The sequence below is a fragment of the Pinus tabuliformis genome, chromosome Q (genome assembly GCF_031772625.1).
Source record: "Pinus tabuliformis cultivar Carrire ecotype Pingquan chromosome Q, CPIR1, whole genome shotgun sequence".
In the NCBI taxonomy this organism is placed as follows: domain Eukaryota; kingdom Viridiplantae; phylum Streptophyta; class Pinopsida; order Pinales; family Pinaceae; genus Pinus; species Pinus tabuliformis.
Genome location: NC_142296.1, coordinates 375922020 through 375936486, shown reverse-complemented (window position 1 = coordinate 375936486; position 14467 = coordinate 375922020). Strand labels below are relative to the sequence as shown.

General features: G+C 38.0%; 1 protein-coding gene across 9 annotated transcripts in view; it reads left to right on the top strand.

Annotated features, from left to right (window-relative positions):
• Nucleotides 1–13378, top strand: part of LOC149219736 (SPX domain-containing membrane protein At4g22990-like) — a 137800-nt gene extending 124422 nt beyond the window's left edge. For 8 of the 9 annotated variants that reach the window (XM_089384479.1, XM_089384475.1, XM_089384480.1 and 5 more), the window contains 3 exons: nt 10454–10644; nt 11679–11812; nt 12691–13378. In XM_089384479.1, coding sequence (XP_089240605.1) covers nt 10454–10644; nt 11679–11812; nt 12691–12929 — 564 coding nt within the window. In that variant the 3' untranslated portion in view covers nt 12930–13378. The remainder of the gene's footprint in view (nt 1–10453; nt 10645–11678; nt 11813–12690) is intronic. The other variant, XR_016249253.1, reaches the window with a different exon arrangement.
• Nucleotides 13379–14467: the final 1089 nt, after the last annotated feature.

The window sequence follows — 14467 nt, the reverse complement described above, 5'->3', positions numbered from 1 at the left end:
TATGGTGGTGAGTCAACTTTGGATTGAGTGGAGACAAGCAGATTCAGAGCGGGGATCTATGGTGCGTAGATTGTGCCTTGATGATGATTGGTGGAGCAAGGTAGATTTCTTGCTAAAGTTCACAACCCCTGCATTTGAGCTTCTCCGGAGTGCTGACACTGACCAACCTTTCTTGGGAGAGGTATATGATGGCATGGATTCCATGGTTGAGAAAACTATGGAAATCATTTCGCAGGAGTCTCCACAACTTTTGTTTGTTGATGATCATTTTGTTGGTTTGATCAAGAAAATCATTGTTGATAGGTGGAACAATTTCAATACACCATTGCACACTTTAGCACATTCTTTGAACCCCAAATTTTATGATGAGGAGCTTATTGCTAAAAGCAATGGGAAGAGGAAGGCACCCCATAAGGATAGAGAGGTGGCTACTGGGGTGAAAAAAGCCCTTATGAGAATGTTTCCTTCTCATCTACATAGGGGGTAAAGGAGGAATTTGCTAGTTTTGCTACAGGAATAGATGATTATGCAGATATATCAGCTTTGGAGGAGAGAAGCACCATGAATCCAGTTAGGTGGTGGATTTGTCATGGAGCAAATGGTGTACATTTGCAAAACCTTGCCATTCGTATTCTTTCACAAGTGGCAAGCTCTTCATCAGCAGAAAGGAATTGGAGCACTTATGGTTTTATTCATTCTGTGAAGCGCAATAGGTTGGGCTCACAGAAAGTAGAGGATCTTGTTTATGTGCACTCCAACCTTTGCCTTGCATCTCGTAGGGGTCCAGAATACAACAGTGGTCCTTCTAAAGAATGGGATGTGGATGCAGAAAATCCTGATTTTGTAAAAATTCTGTTTTCCCACCCCGGTTTTCAGTTTCACCTTATTTCTCCCATGTAGTTAAATGCCCATTCCCATAGCCATACATTTAACAGACTGAAAAATAAATATTGCTGAAAACACAAATTCTGGAAATTTTTCAGAGTGCTGGAAATTGCAGAAATAAAAATCAGCAATTAAAAACAGCCATTAAAACACATTTAAACTCAGTGATTTTTGGTCAACTTGACCCTGGAAAAACCCCCTACAACTCTTGGGGAAAACCAGTTTGAGAGCTCTTCTTTATTTCTGGAAAATGCCTTTTACAGAGAGAAAATTTTTCAGCAAAAAATCAGCAAAACAGAAATTTTTCCAGCAAGCAAACTTATCTGTTTTTCAGCTAACAGACAATCTGAAAATGGCTGTACGAGCTGTACGGACCGTACAGATGTACAGACTGTACGGACGTACAAACCGTACGGACTGTACGGACGACCGTACGGACTTGTACGAACAAACCTCGAAATTCATGCAGAAAATCGCCTCCTCGATATTCGTGCTGAAATTCAAATTTTTTCACTGTTTTGCTCACTAAATCTGTCTTTTTCTGCTTGTTCTTTGAGCTGTACGGATTTGCTGAAGTGCTGCCTTGGTATGTGTGCCAAACTGCTGCCTCTTTCTCCTCCTTGTCCAGAAATCTCCTTTGCTCTCTTGCTCTCCTTCTCCCAATCTGCTCATGAAAGAATGAATGATCTTTTCCTCCTTTTCCTCCCTTAACCCAACCCTAAATGACTTTTGGGTGATCCCTAAATCCAATGGCTGAAATAGATTTAGATCAATGGCTGAGATTAAATGCTCATTTAAATCTCACTTTCTATTTTTTAATTCACCCCACTTTAATAAAGACCCACTTAGTCATTTATTTCCAAAGTCACTTTTCCTTTCTAATTTTTCATTGACTTTATAAAAGTCACTTTAAAATTAGACTTAGTAACTTTATCACTTAAAGTCACTTTCAAATTAGATTTAACTTTATAAAAAATTATAAAGTTACTTTAGGAGAAAAATTAAATTCTTTTGGACACTTTTCCCTAGGCCAAAGATCAAAGCCTTAGGGAACCACCTGTCCTCCGGTACCAAATTTTAACAGATTTGGATCTCTCTCTTGTTGCCCTGAATATTGAGGCCGAGTCTGATAGTGGAATTGGTGCATCATCTTCTTCAGCACTACCATCCACTGTTGAGCATTGTGCTGCTTCTATTTATGATGAGGATTAGTCTTTTGTGACTTGTCTTTATAGTTCTTGCAGCCTTATAGTCTTTATTGTACTTGCAACCTTATAGTCTTTATTGTACTTGCAGCCTCATATACTAATATAAATAAAGGCTGATTTTGGATTTTCCTATATTTTTATTTTCATTATGTGATCACTCATGACTCATGAGTAAATGTGATGTAAATTTAATCTTAATGTTTAAATGTAATAAATTATAATCATATAATGTAAATGTATCATTCATGCTTTATGATTGCACATATATATAATAATAATTTTTAAATATTTTTAATATATATATATATATATATATATATATATATATCGCGTTTCCCCGTTTCCAAAATTTGGGGAGGTCGCGTTTCGTTTCGCTTCCCGTTTCGGAAACTCGTTTCCGTTTCCCCGTTTCGTGCAACTTAGATCTGGGATCAATTGGAATTGATTGCAGGTCAGTAAGAGTGGTATGAGACACTCTCTTTTGATTGGAACTGACTTCGGGTCAGTAAGAGTGGTATGAGGCACTCTCTTTTATTTGGAACTGACTTCGGGTCAGTAGAGAATGGTATGATACATTCTCAATCACTTCTTCTTCTTCATAGTTCAGCAGAGAAGAGTAGTGCAGAGTAGTGCATTGATGGCAGAGATAGTACTGATTGGCAGATGGATTAGCAGATGGAGTTCTCCCTAGTTGAGAGGGAGTGTTAAAATTGGCAACTAGGGCCAAACTCCACATAGGTCATCTTATTTATGACAACTGATATTTTTCTTGGATTCCTCTCTCTGAGAGGTGTAGGATTGATCTAAAGATCATCCGATTCCAACATCTACAAATGAAGATATGAATCTATTTATATTATGGACAAATTGTCAAGGTCAACCGGCAAGCAAAATAGGCACACAAACCCCCAATTCATCCTCAATGTTGCATATAAAAAGGAGACCTCAAGTCACTTTACCATCATTTTATCTCACATCTCTCTCTCTCCTCTTGTGATTGGGTATGCATTTTTGGGCAATCTTCTCTCTCACACGTGCGAAGGAAAGGAGGACAAATTTATGTTGACTGTGTTGACCAACGTTGACCAAGTTGCATGGAGGCTTCTAGCAAGAAAAACAGGCACTCAAACCCCCAATTCATCCTCAATGTTGCATATAAAAAGGAGACCTCAAGTCATTTGACCATCATCTCATCTCACATCTCTCTCTCTCTCCTCTTGTGATTGGGTATGCATTTCTAGGCAATCTTCTCTCTCACACAAGCAAAGGAAAGGAGGACAGATTTAGGTTGATTTCATTGACCTGTTTTGACTTTGGTTTGGGTGAGGTATCTCTGTCCTAGCAAGCTGCAGATATGGGCATAAAAACTGAGGCAATCTGACCTCTCCTTTGACCAACATTGACTATACTATGGCTGGCCGCAAGATTGACTTTCGTTGACTAGTTTTGACTGGACTTTTTCAGACTGTTTTGGGTTGATTAGACCTTTTGTGGAGGCCGCAGTTGACTGGGTTTGATCGAGCTGAATTGAGGAAGAATTCTGCCCTGTTGACTAGTGTTGACTTTTCTGGTTAGGGCTCTTTTGCTACTGTCATAAATTATTAGATTTGTAAATTGTACTATCTCTCTCCGCTAAACTATTGAAGAATATAAGAGGAATTGATTAAGGGTTTCCCCACATTAGGGTTTGTCCCTAGCTAGTGCAACATCTTGTGTCCTCTTGTCTTAGCTTGTCTTCTACTGTTTATGTTTATGTTCTATCTGCATTTTACTATCATGTTGATGTGATTGCTAAACTGGATATTGATATTGGGTTAATAAAGAAATTGAAGTAAAATTGCTCTAAAGCATAGAACATACCATTGTTACCTAAAATTAATAGCTATGTTATGTGTTGAAACCTTGGATCTTTAGGGTTTATGAGCAAGACCCTTATGACCGAGGAATGAATCCCGAGGTATATGTTTGTTCATCTGATCAAGTTTGTTATATGTCTGACTTTAATGTGTTTGTGTCATTGGGTTTCCTAACATATGTTGTTATGATATGCTTATGCATGATAATGAAATCCTAGATATGCATATGTGTTGACCTAATTATTGATGGTCATAAGTGTTAATTTTTGGTATGTTCTATGCTTAGAGCAATTTATTTCAATTTTTTCATTTAGTTCAATATCAATTCCAGATTAGCAATCACATCAGCATGATATTAAATTGCAGATATAACATAAACATAAACATAAAAAAACAAGCCAAGCCAAGAGGACACAAGATGTGGCACCAGCCAGGGACAAACCCCAATGTGGGGAAACCCTTGATCAATTCTTCTTATGTTCTTCAATAGTTCAACAAAGTGAGAGATAGTACATATACATCAGAAGTCAACATTTTGACTTATCAAAATATGAGCAGAGATCTTCACTAGGAAGATGACACATGAGGTAGCTAATCTGAATTCAGGTGAAGGCATACTACTTCAACTCATCCTCCAAGGTGACTCCATCACCATGCTGCACCCATCACTGTGTTGCACCTCGTCATCATGTTGTGCCCATCATACCATGTCCATCATCACTGTGTTGCACCATCACACCATGTCCTTTATCACTGTGCTGCACCATGTTGCACCATCACACCATGTCCATTATCACTATTCTGCACCATGCTGCACCATCACACCATGTCCATTATCACTGTGCTGCACCATGAAACACTCAATGCATACTGCAATACATCATCATCATGCTGCTGCAATACATCATGTTGCACCTCATTACATCATACTGCACCTCATTATGCCATGTTGCACCTTATCACATCATGCTGCACCTCATTATGTTGCAACATTGATCATCATGTTGTCTTCAAGCTAAGACAACAGCCCCAAGGTAGTCCCAGCTATGGTGCTATGGCCTGCGACCTAGCACATAGTAATGCTGAAGAGAATGTCTTCGAAACATATAAAGACTGTGACTTTACTTTCATCAAACCATGAAAGAGTACAGACACACATATATATATACCAAGGCTATTTATTGAGCTGTTGTGATATCACTGATATACATTGCAAGGAGGCAGATCCATATACTGTAATACAATGTCCTCGTCCGAAGTCATTCCTCCAAGAGATCACAGGGATACTGCTCCTTGTCATGCGAGGATAACATGGATAATAAGAAGACAAATCCATTCCAAGATTGTATTTGTCTAGACTTTTACTCCTTGTTGCGGCTAGGTGTATTTTGTATTGCATATAGGTTTGCTGTAGATAACACCCTTAGGATAGTGTATAGGCTTGCTTTTGATAGCGTCTTAAGGTCTCTTATTAGACCTGCTTTTAGGGCACTTGGATAATGTTAGATATGCTGTATATATGTCTCCTCTTTTCTGCTAATAGATCTTCTCACAAGCCTGTGGCTAGGGCACATTGTGACGTCAGATTTAGGGCCTCGTAGATCAGCGTCATAGGGTCTCCTAGACCTGCGTTATAGATGCCTTCTCTACTGTGTTAAAGCCTTCTTCACCATGACCATGTTAGAGTCTAGGGCATCCTTACATGACAGCGTATTAGATTTCTTCATTAGGCCAATAGTTAGGGCTTCTCCATACCAGCGTTAAGGTTCTCTATGGCAGCGTAGAGCTAGGGCATCTTCTTCTTAGGGCAGCGTATACTCTTAGGATCTCTCCTCCCACCAAAACCCAAAGAAAAGTGGAGAGGAGGAGATCACAAGAAGAGTGTGTCCAAATGACTAGCAAGCCACCTCTTTTTATACTAAAATGTTGAGCACAAGTGGGGGCAATTTGGTTGCTGGCCGACCTTGACGAATAAATTCATATCTCCATGAATACATGTTGGAATTGGATGATCTTTAGATTAATCCTACACCTCTCGACGAGAGGAATCCAAGAAAAATATCAGCTGCAATGAATAAGTAGTCCCAATGGAGTTTGGCCCTAGTTTCCAATTTTAGCACTCCCTCTCAACTAGGGAGAACTCCATCTACCAGACTGTACTGTCTCTGCCATCAGTGCCCTGTACTGCTCTGATCCGCTTTGCTCTGATCCACTTTGCTCTGCTGAACTATGAAGAAGAAGAAGTGATCGATAATGTATCATACCATCCCTATTGACCCGAAGTCAATCCCATATGAAGAGAGTGTCTCATACCACTCTTACTGACTTGAAGTCAGTTCCAATAAAGAGAGTGTGTCATACCACTCTTACTAATATGAAATAAGTTCCAAATAAAGAGAGTGTATCATACCAATCTTACTGGTTCGAAATCAATTCCAAAATCAAACGGGTGTGGGTGAAGTCTTGGGCTGAACTAATTCGGGGTCCCCGGTTGGGTTGTGCAGACAAAGGCAACAGTATGTTGCATGATTGTGGCATGGTGGTGAGTTTGATATTTGTGTAAGTGTGCAGGCCAGTTGTTGGTTGCACGACTTAGCAACAAAACTATATATTACTGTACACTTGTAAATTATTGAAGTTGTATTATTATTGACACAGGAAGACTTTACGGGAGTTGCCCCTCCCAAGTATAAAAGTGTTATACTTGTATGGCTGTTGATTTCCGCTGCATAATAATGATGATGGAATATAATTGAAGAAGTTAACTTGATGTTTATTCTGTTGCATGATTGAGAACACTTGATTGGAAAATTGACTAAGTGTTGAAGTTAGGCATAGTCCATACACTCTAGTATTGGTGAAAAGAAAAAGTGTAGTGGTGCCACACTCGCTATACATTGGCTGAAAGACTACCACAGGTATAGGGTTGTGACTAATGGTAAGATTAAATATGTTGCAGAAGACAGTGTAGAGAAGTACAAGGCTAGGTTCGTGGCCAAGGAGTATGCATAGAAGGGAGACAAATTACGAGACCTTTGCAACAGTGACAAGATATACCTCTATTTGAACAATGATATCTCTAACATTGCAGATGGAATGGCAGATTCACCAGATGGACGTCAAGACAACATTCTTGAATGGGGTGATAGAGGAGGAGGTATATATCAAAGAGTCAGATGGATTTGAGATGCGTGAGAGAGCCACACACATGTGCAGATTGAAGAAAGCACTATATGGGCTCAAACAGGCTCTCAGGGCATGGTATGGTCGGATAACCAGCTACTTGCAGCAGATGGACTTCGTGAAGAGTGAAGTGCACTCCAATCTCTACTATTTGATGGTTTGAGGTGAGCCACTCATACTAGTTTTGTATGTGGATGATCTCTTCTTAACAAGGTCATTAGTACTCATAGAGGACCACAAGAGGGACTTGGCACCTAAATTTGAAATGAAGGACTTGGGATTGATGCACTACTTTCTAGGCTTAGAGGTATGGAAAACAAACGGGGAGATATTCCTTGGGAAACAGTGAAATGCTATGGAGATCCTCAAAAGTTTCATGATGCAAGACTGTAGACCCATGCCCATGCCTATGATTACTAACTGGAGGAAGATAGACTCTTCAGAGGATGCAAATTTGGACCCAACCTTGTATAGGAAGCTTATCAGATCTCTTATGTATCTAGTCAACACAAGGGCAAACATCTATTTCCTTTCCTGGTCAACACTCTTAATCAGTTAATGGTTGAACCAAAGAGGTTGTATTGTACAATAGTGAGGCATGTTTTGAGGTACTTGAGCGACACAATCGAGTATGGTTTGAGGTATGCTCGAGGTGATGATATTAGTTTGTGTGGATATACAAATGCAAACTGGGCAGGCAGTTCAATGGATCAAAAAAGCACCTCAGGGTGCTCCTTTAGTATTGGATCAAGGGTTTCCTCTTGGTGCAGCAGGAAGCAGAAGTTCATGGCATTGAGTTCTACAAAATACATGGCAGCTAACATGGCCACATGCAAAGCTATTTGGCTTTGGAAGCTACTAGTGGGTTTGTTTGGTCAATGATTGGATTCGACCAGTGTCTACTGTGATAATCAAAGATGAATTAGGCTCTTTGAGAATCATGTGTTTCATGATAGTTTGAAGTATATTGACATAAAGTACCACTTCATTAGAGATTGTGTGCAACATGGGTCGGTTCGGTTACATGTTCTCACATATTAGCAGGTTGCAGATATACTCACGAAGGCCTTAGGCAAGGCAAAGTTTGTCTTCTTCAAGGACAAGATGGGAGTAGTGGAGAACACCTTCCTCACTAAGAGGGAGTGTTAATTTTGGTAGCAACAAACAGATGTTCTAGTCACTGTGGTGTCTACGAGGCTAGGGAAACACATTTTCTCCAATACTCAGAAAAGGTTTCACGAGAAAACACCTCAATTAGATTAATTGACCAATTATTAAAATTTCCCTAACTTAGGAAAATTGGTTAATTAAACTAGATTGATTGAGGAAAATCTATTTTGCTCTAGAGACTTCCAGAAAAGTCACTTGATGGGGTCAAGATGATGTTAGCCATTGATTGTGATTAGATCAGTCATTGGTTGTTCAATGAGAGCTTATAAGAGCAAGTTGATGGGGTTTGGAGAGACATTTGAGCAGTTTGACTTCCTAGTTGCAGTGATTCAGTAAGGGAGCAGTTGAAGCAGAGGGAGACACCGACAACAAGGGTTTCAATAGAGATTTGGGAGAAGAATTCCAGAGAGGATTTCTACAGATTTTCCAGTGTTTCAATGACAGGAAAAGAGGTCGTTTTTATCTGCAGGAAGAGGCCAAAATTAGTAGTGTGAGTGGCCAAGAAGCTCGTTTCAGTGAGCTAGTGTTGAATCTATCACCCAGAGGCAAAGCGAGTGGGCCAAGAGTAGTGCTAGAGGCAGTATGACTTGTAGGAAGTGATTTCTAGATGTAAAAATTTCCTGGAGCAGGTAGTGCGAATTTCTGGCATGCAATGCAAATAGCCAAGAGTGTGAGTTGCTAGGAAGAGGGAAAATTGATTTGCAGAGGAGATTTTGTATCTCTAGACTATTTTTCCAGTAGAGATTATTATTTGTCGGAGCTTTGCCATCGTCAAGCAAGCAAATCATTGTACTCTTAAATTGCTGAAGATTAATAATAAAACTCTCATCTGCTACACTGGTTTTCCCCACATCGGGGTTTTTCTAGGGACTATTGTCCTAAAATATTGGTGTCCAAATTTTTGTGTGTGCATTATTTTCTCAGTTCCTGAATTTTATTTGTGATGATTGCAATAGCAAATTAATCGTTATTTGCTGAATTAAAATTCTGAAGACAAATAATCTGCAGTAAATAGATGATTAAATTCCAGTTATTGCAATCATGGAATATTCACACAAAATCCCATACTGCTGAAGAGGACGAGTTTAGCTTGAAAAGGGATACAAATTCACTGGTTTAAAAAGGGGCTGTGTTATCAGTAAGAAAGAGGGACAAGTATGCTTGTGATTGGATGAGACACATTGTTGCAAAGAGTTGAATCTCAGTCTAGTAAAGGTCGAGTTACCTGGACTCTTTCTGGGCCGAAATTGTCTTCATCTCTGGGCCAAGTTTGATAACCCATGAGCTGGGTATTCCTTTGGGCAAGAACTGTGTGTTATATTCCCAAAGAAGGGCCGATTTCCATTAGCAGAAGTCAAGTCTAACAGCTTCTAAGTGCTGAAGGTGTCATTTCAGAGAAGGGGAACAATATCAATCCTTAATGTGGCAGAGTACCCTCACTTGTTGACCATGAGCACTGTAAGAGAGTACCTCTGGTTTCTGGGGCTGAAATCGACTCAAGTGGCATGTATAAAGAGCCTGGACATATCACTTTGGAGGATATCAGTGTGTTGAAGCTTGTTTCTAAGTATATTATGTGGCTGGAGCAGAGCATGAAGAGTATATCATGTGAATGCTGGTCATTCTTCTGTAGATTACAGCACTGAAACCACGCCAAAGTCTGAACACTGTGCTGAAGATTACCGCACTGAATTTCTACACCAGGTTTCACTGTTCTGAACACTGTATTTATTGCTATATAATGAGGAAATGATATGTCTCTTTGAGCTACTATTATGATTGGTGTATGTATTAATGAGCTGTGAACTTTTGTTATAAGAGATTGTTTTCCTGTCACTGTTGTGAAGTTTTTTGAGTCATATATGAGCCACTGCATGCTTTAATTTTAATTAAATTCATTATAGGAGCACCTACAGCTAGAAGCATATGAACTTTTTGATGAAACTATACACTGAAAACCAAAACGAAACTCAGACATTTCGGTGAAAGTTTGAGATATTTCGAGAAGATATTTTACATAACATTATCTTGTCTTATCCTTATCAGAGCCTGAATCTAGTACTTAAGCAAGAAATTATGTTTTTCTTATTTTGATTTTGTTTGTCCAATTGTGACGTCATCATAATGGTTTTTTCCTGGTGTGTTTTGCAGGTGCAACTTTTGATATATTTTATGCTCAAGTATGCAATGGAGATATTGCTTTCTGAGTCGAGTGTTGTCACAGCATACTACTTCAATTGGACTACCAGCTCAGTTGCAATATTCCTTGCATTGCTTGGATTAACACTTTTACCAGTCAATGTTGTTGTTGGCAACTATATCAGCAACATGTTTGAGGACAGGTCTGTACCTTTCTATGGATTCCAGAGGTTAATTGTTGTCTCATACATTGGAATTGCATATGCGGGAAATTCAGGATCACAATAGTGCAAAATAGTTGTAAACAGCAGAAGCAATATCATACAGTCACTGGTATTTTTAAAGAGGGCTCATGTTAAGGCATTGTCAGAGCCAATAAGCGATCTGAAATTGTTGCAATTCTCGTACAGTGCATAAATATTTTTGCATTTTAAAATATTCTGAACCTATCAAAGGTTTCATAAGTCCAATCTAGTATCCAGATTGCAGATTGAGCTTGGTTTCTTCAATTCTCATACAGTGCATAAAGATTTTTGCATTTTAAAATATTCTGAACCTATCAAAGGTTTCATAAGTCCAATCTAGTATCCAGATTGCAGATTGAGCTTGGTTTCTTCTATACAGCCTGATGGAATTTCATGTCAATAGTACCCACGGAGGATTTGAACCTTGAATTTCATGCTTCACACAACACTTTAGCATGGCCATCACCAATTGAGCTGCCCCCCATGGGCTAATTTCATGGCAATAGTTGCTCTATATAATAGAGTCATTTGTATCCATGCATTAAAAAATAATGTGTTTCTATGTTTCAAACTCATTTTGGCAGAGCAAGAATTTGTGGATTCTCAATTATAGGCCATTGTCTTGAGAATCGAACGGAAATATCTGAAATTTGTTCAAACTATTTTTAAAATCGATTTAGCAAAGTCGGTTGTTATATTGTGATGATCTATAGAGAATTTTTCATTCTCATTTCTTCTCTGTACTTTTTTCTGCTGATAACCTTTCTGAATGTTGTTTCTACATTTATGATTGTCCAATTGTATAGGTTTGAATCGTTCTTAGATATATATTTTTTGAATAACGATACTTAGATTTTTGAAAGTTATAGTGCGGGCTTAATAGTTATCTTAGCTAACTGCTCTGCAATGAAATATTTTGAACGCAATTTTAATATAGTGCGTTGGTTCAGTTGTTTTCCATTCTCTGACACTGACACTTTTCATCTTTTCAGGCAAATTTTATTTGCTGCTGAAGTGTTTACATGCGTTGGTATCCTGCTAAGCTTCAATATAATATTCCCCTACTCAGTTGCACAGTATGTGAGTGGAGCATTTATCACATTTGTATCTGCAGAAGTTCTTGAAGGTAATTCCATCAAGCAACAGTTATGGTCTAATTCCTTGCATGTCTATATTTGTATAAGCCTGGTCCTTTATGGGCAGGAGTTAGTGATAGATGTTTCAAGGAGTCAGAAACTAGTGTTCATTCTGGTTTAAAAATTCAGAATCAAAATCCAGTAGGGTGTAAGCAAATATGTCCGAAGTATTAGGAGATACAACAGTGGGAATATTCTAATTTCTAACTTCAGACGAGCTAGAGTCACTTGCATTAAAAATATTTTACAAATCGAGAATGTCCTCGTGTTTACCCTTTGTCTTCTCCCAAGCATCTTTAGATTCCCAAAGACGCGAGAGCATAAGATTAAGCATTGAAGAAACACTTTCCATTAAATAGAAGAAAATATCAAAATTGAGCCGTGACACTTATCTTTTGATTCCTGAAAGTTTGAGAGAAAAGGTTAACATTGGGGAAACATTTTTATATAAAACAAGTGGAAATATTACTTTTCCAGTTTCCACATAAAACACCAAAACCTAGTATAAAATTGATTTTACATTCACTCTAGTGTTGCTCCACATCAAATCGCAGGGATTTCCTGCCCCAGCCCCATTTTTGGCCCAGAATTTTTTCGCTGAAAAGGTAACAGAGACAAAATGGCCCCAAAACTCTCAGGGAAAGATTTCCCAGAACGGAAATATTTCCGGGACAATTTAAGTTCTTTCTCTTAACATTGTTTTCATATTATAATTATTTAGGCATGAGATTTTTCCTTTAGGGTGATTCTGCTGTAGGAGTCATGGCATGGTTTCTTTCTTGAAGTTCTCTTTAGATATGCAGCCTGATCTCTTTCCATTTGCATTCTCAGAGAACTCTAATGTCCTATTCTGGTTGTACATTGCCAGGTGTGAACCTTTCCTTATTATCAAAGGTCATGTCCTCAAGGTTAGCACGAGGGACCTACAACGGTGGTTTGCTGTCCACAGAAGCTGGAACATTGGCTCGAGTGCTTGCAGATGGTACAATAACACTAGCAGGTTACCTGGGGCAGGGTTTACTTCTGAATGTAACACTGCTGCCTACATTGATCATTGGAGTTATTTCACTCATCGCAACTGGCTACACTTACAATTTTCTCTACTAGTAATTTATACTCTCATTCTTTCTGAAATCAAGTTGGCCGAGGCTCTGGAGGTTTGTACAATAAAAATTGTTGGCCTGTTTTCAGTTATGTAACTATAGATGACATGCCAGAATATTTCAAATTTGCTGGCGGGAGAGAAAGCTATAGCCGTTTTGCAGGCTTTTCCTTTTTTGTGGAGAAAACTGACGTTTCCACATAAATGTGGATTTCTTTTTGTGGATTATAAGCAAAGTACTGACGCTCCATTTCTCATATGCTTATTAAATCTACATGCCTGCGTTTATTTCCAGGAATCGTTCAAAATGGACGGAACAACAGCCAGAATTTAACAAGTTGGTCAATTATATGAATTTTTCTATACTCGTGATCATCAAGTAGTCGAGAGCTTGTATCTAGTGTCATCATTCTTAATACACAGCCTTTATTTTGGGGTAACATTTAGAATTTTATTTTTCCTTTTTCCATCTCAAGCTTTGAAGTACTTATCCAGACTCCAAATGATTGATCCGGAGAACACATATGTTTCTGTGTTACACCCAAACACCCTTGTGCATGTGGAAATACCTGAGTCTCCATTCTCTCGGAATATTGCTCAAGCTTTGAGGTACTTGTCCAAATGATTGATCGCAAGAACACATATATTTCTATTTCTGTGTGTACACCCAAACACCTTTGTTTTTGAGTTTCCATTCTCTCGAGAATTGGAGAATTGGTGGTTGGGCGGAGTGTTATCTTTAATTATTCTACACCAGCATAGGGATCCAATTTCCTCATACGAATCTAACATGCGCTGAGAGGGATCCAATTTCTTCATGTGCTAATTTTTTTTATGAGCAAACATTATTTAAATGTTTTGTATAGCTATTTAAATTTTTTTACTTTTAGATTTTTTTAAACTTTTATTTTAACGCATATGAGCAAAATTTTAATTTTGATGACTGATGGACATCGTTACACATCATATTGGGGTGTAGAATGATTTTCTTATTACACTGGGTTGTAGAATGAGCCTCTCGACTCAAAAAGCATGTGAGACATATCAGATATTGCTTATTTCGACTTTTTTCTGGATATATAGAATTGACAGATGCATCAGTCAACGTCAACAACGAACTGACTTGGCTATTGTCGGTGGTCAATTGCGTGGTGGGAAGATCATAAAGAGGCAACATGATGACATAGCCATATAAAAACCTCATGATGCCATATAAAAACTAATGAGTATTTCTTGTTAATTGATATCTTAGTTTATTTTAGTAATTAAAAAGATCATAAAAAAATATAAAAAAATAATAAAGAGAACATAATTCCAAAAAATTCAAGAAAGTGTTTTGGTCTTGAACCCAGTATGGAAGGGATAAAATAAAAATAAAAATAATTTAACAGTTAAGACTCTTGATTTTTTTATGTTCAAAGTATATAAAAATAAATAAATTAAATAAAATAAATTAAAATTAATAGATAAATAATAAATAAAATAAAATAAATTAAAATTAATAGATAAATTAATTTTATTTGGAATAGCCTTGTGTAAGCCC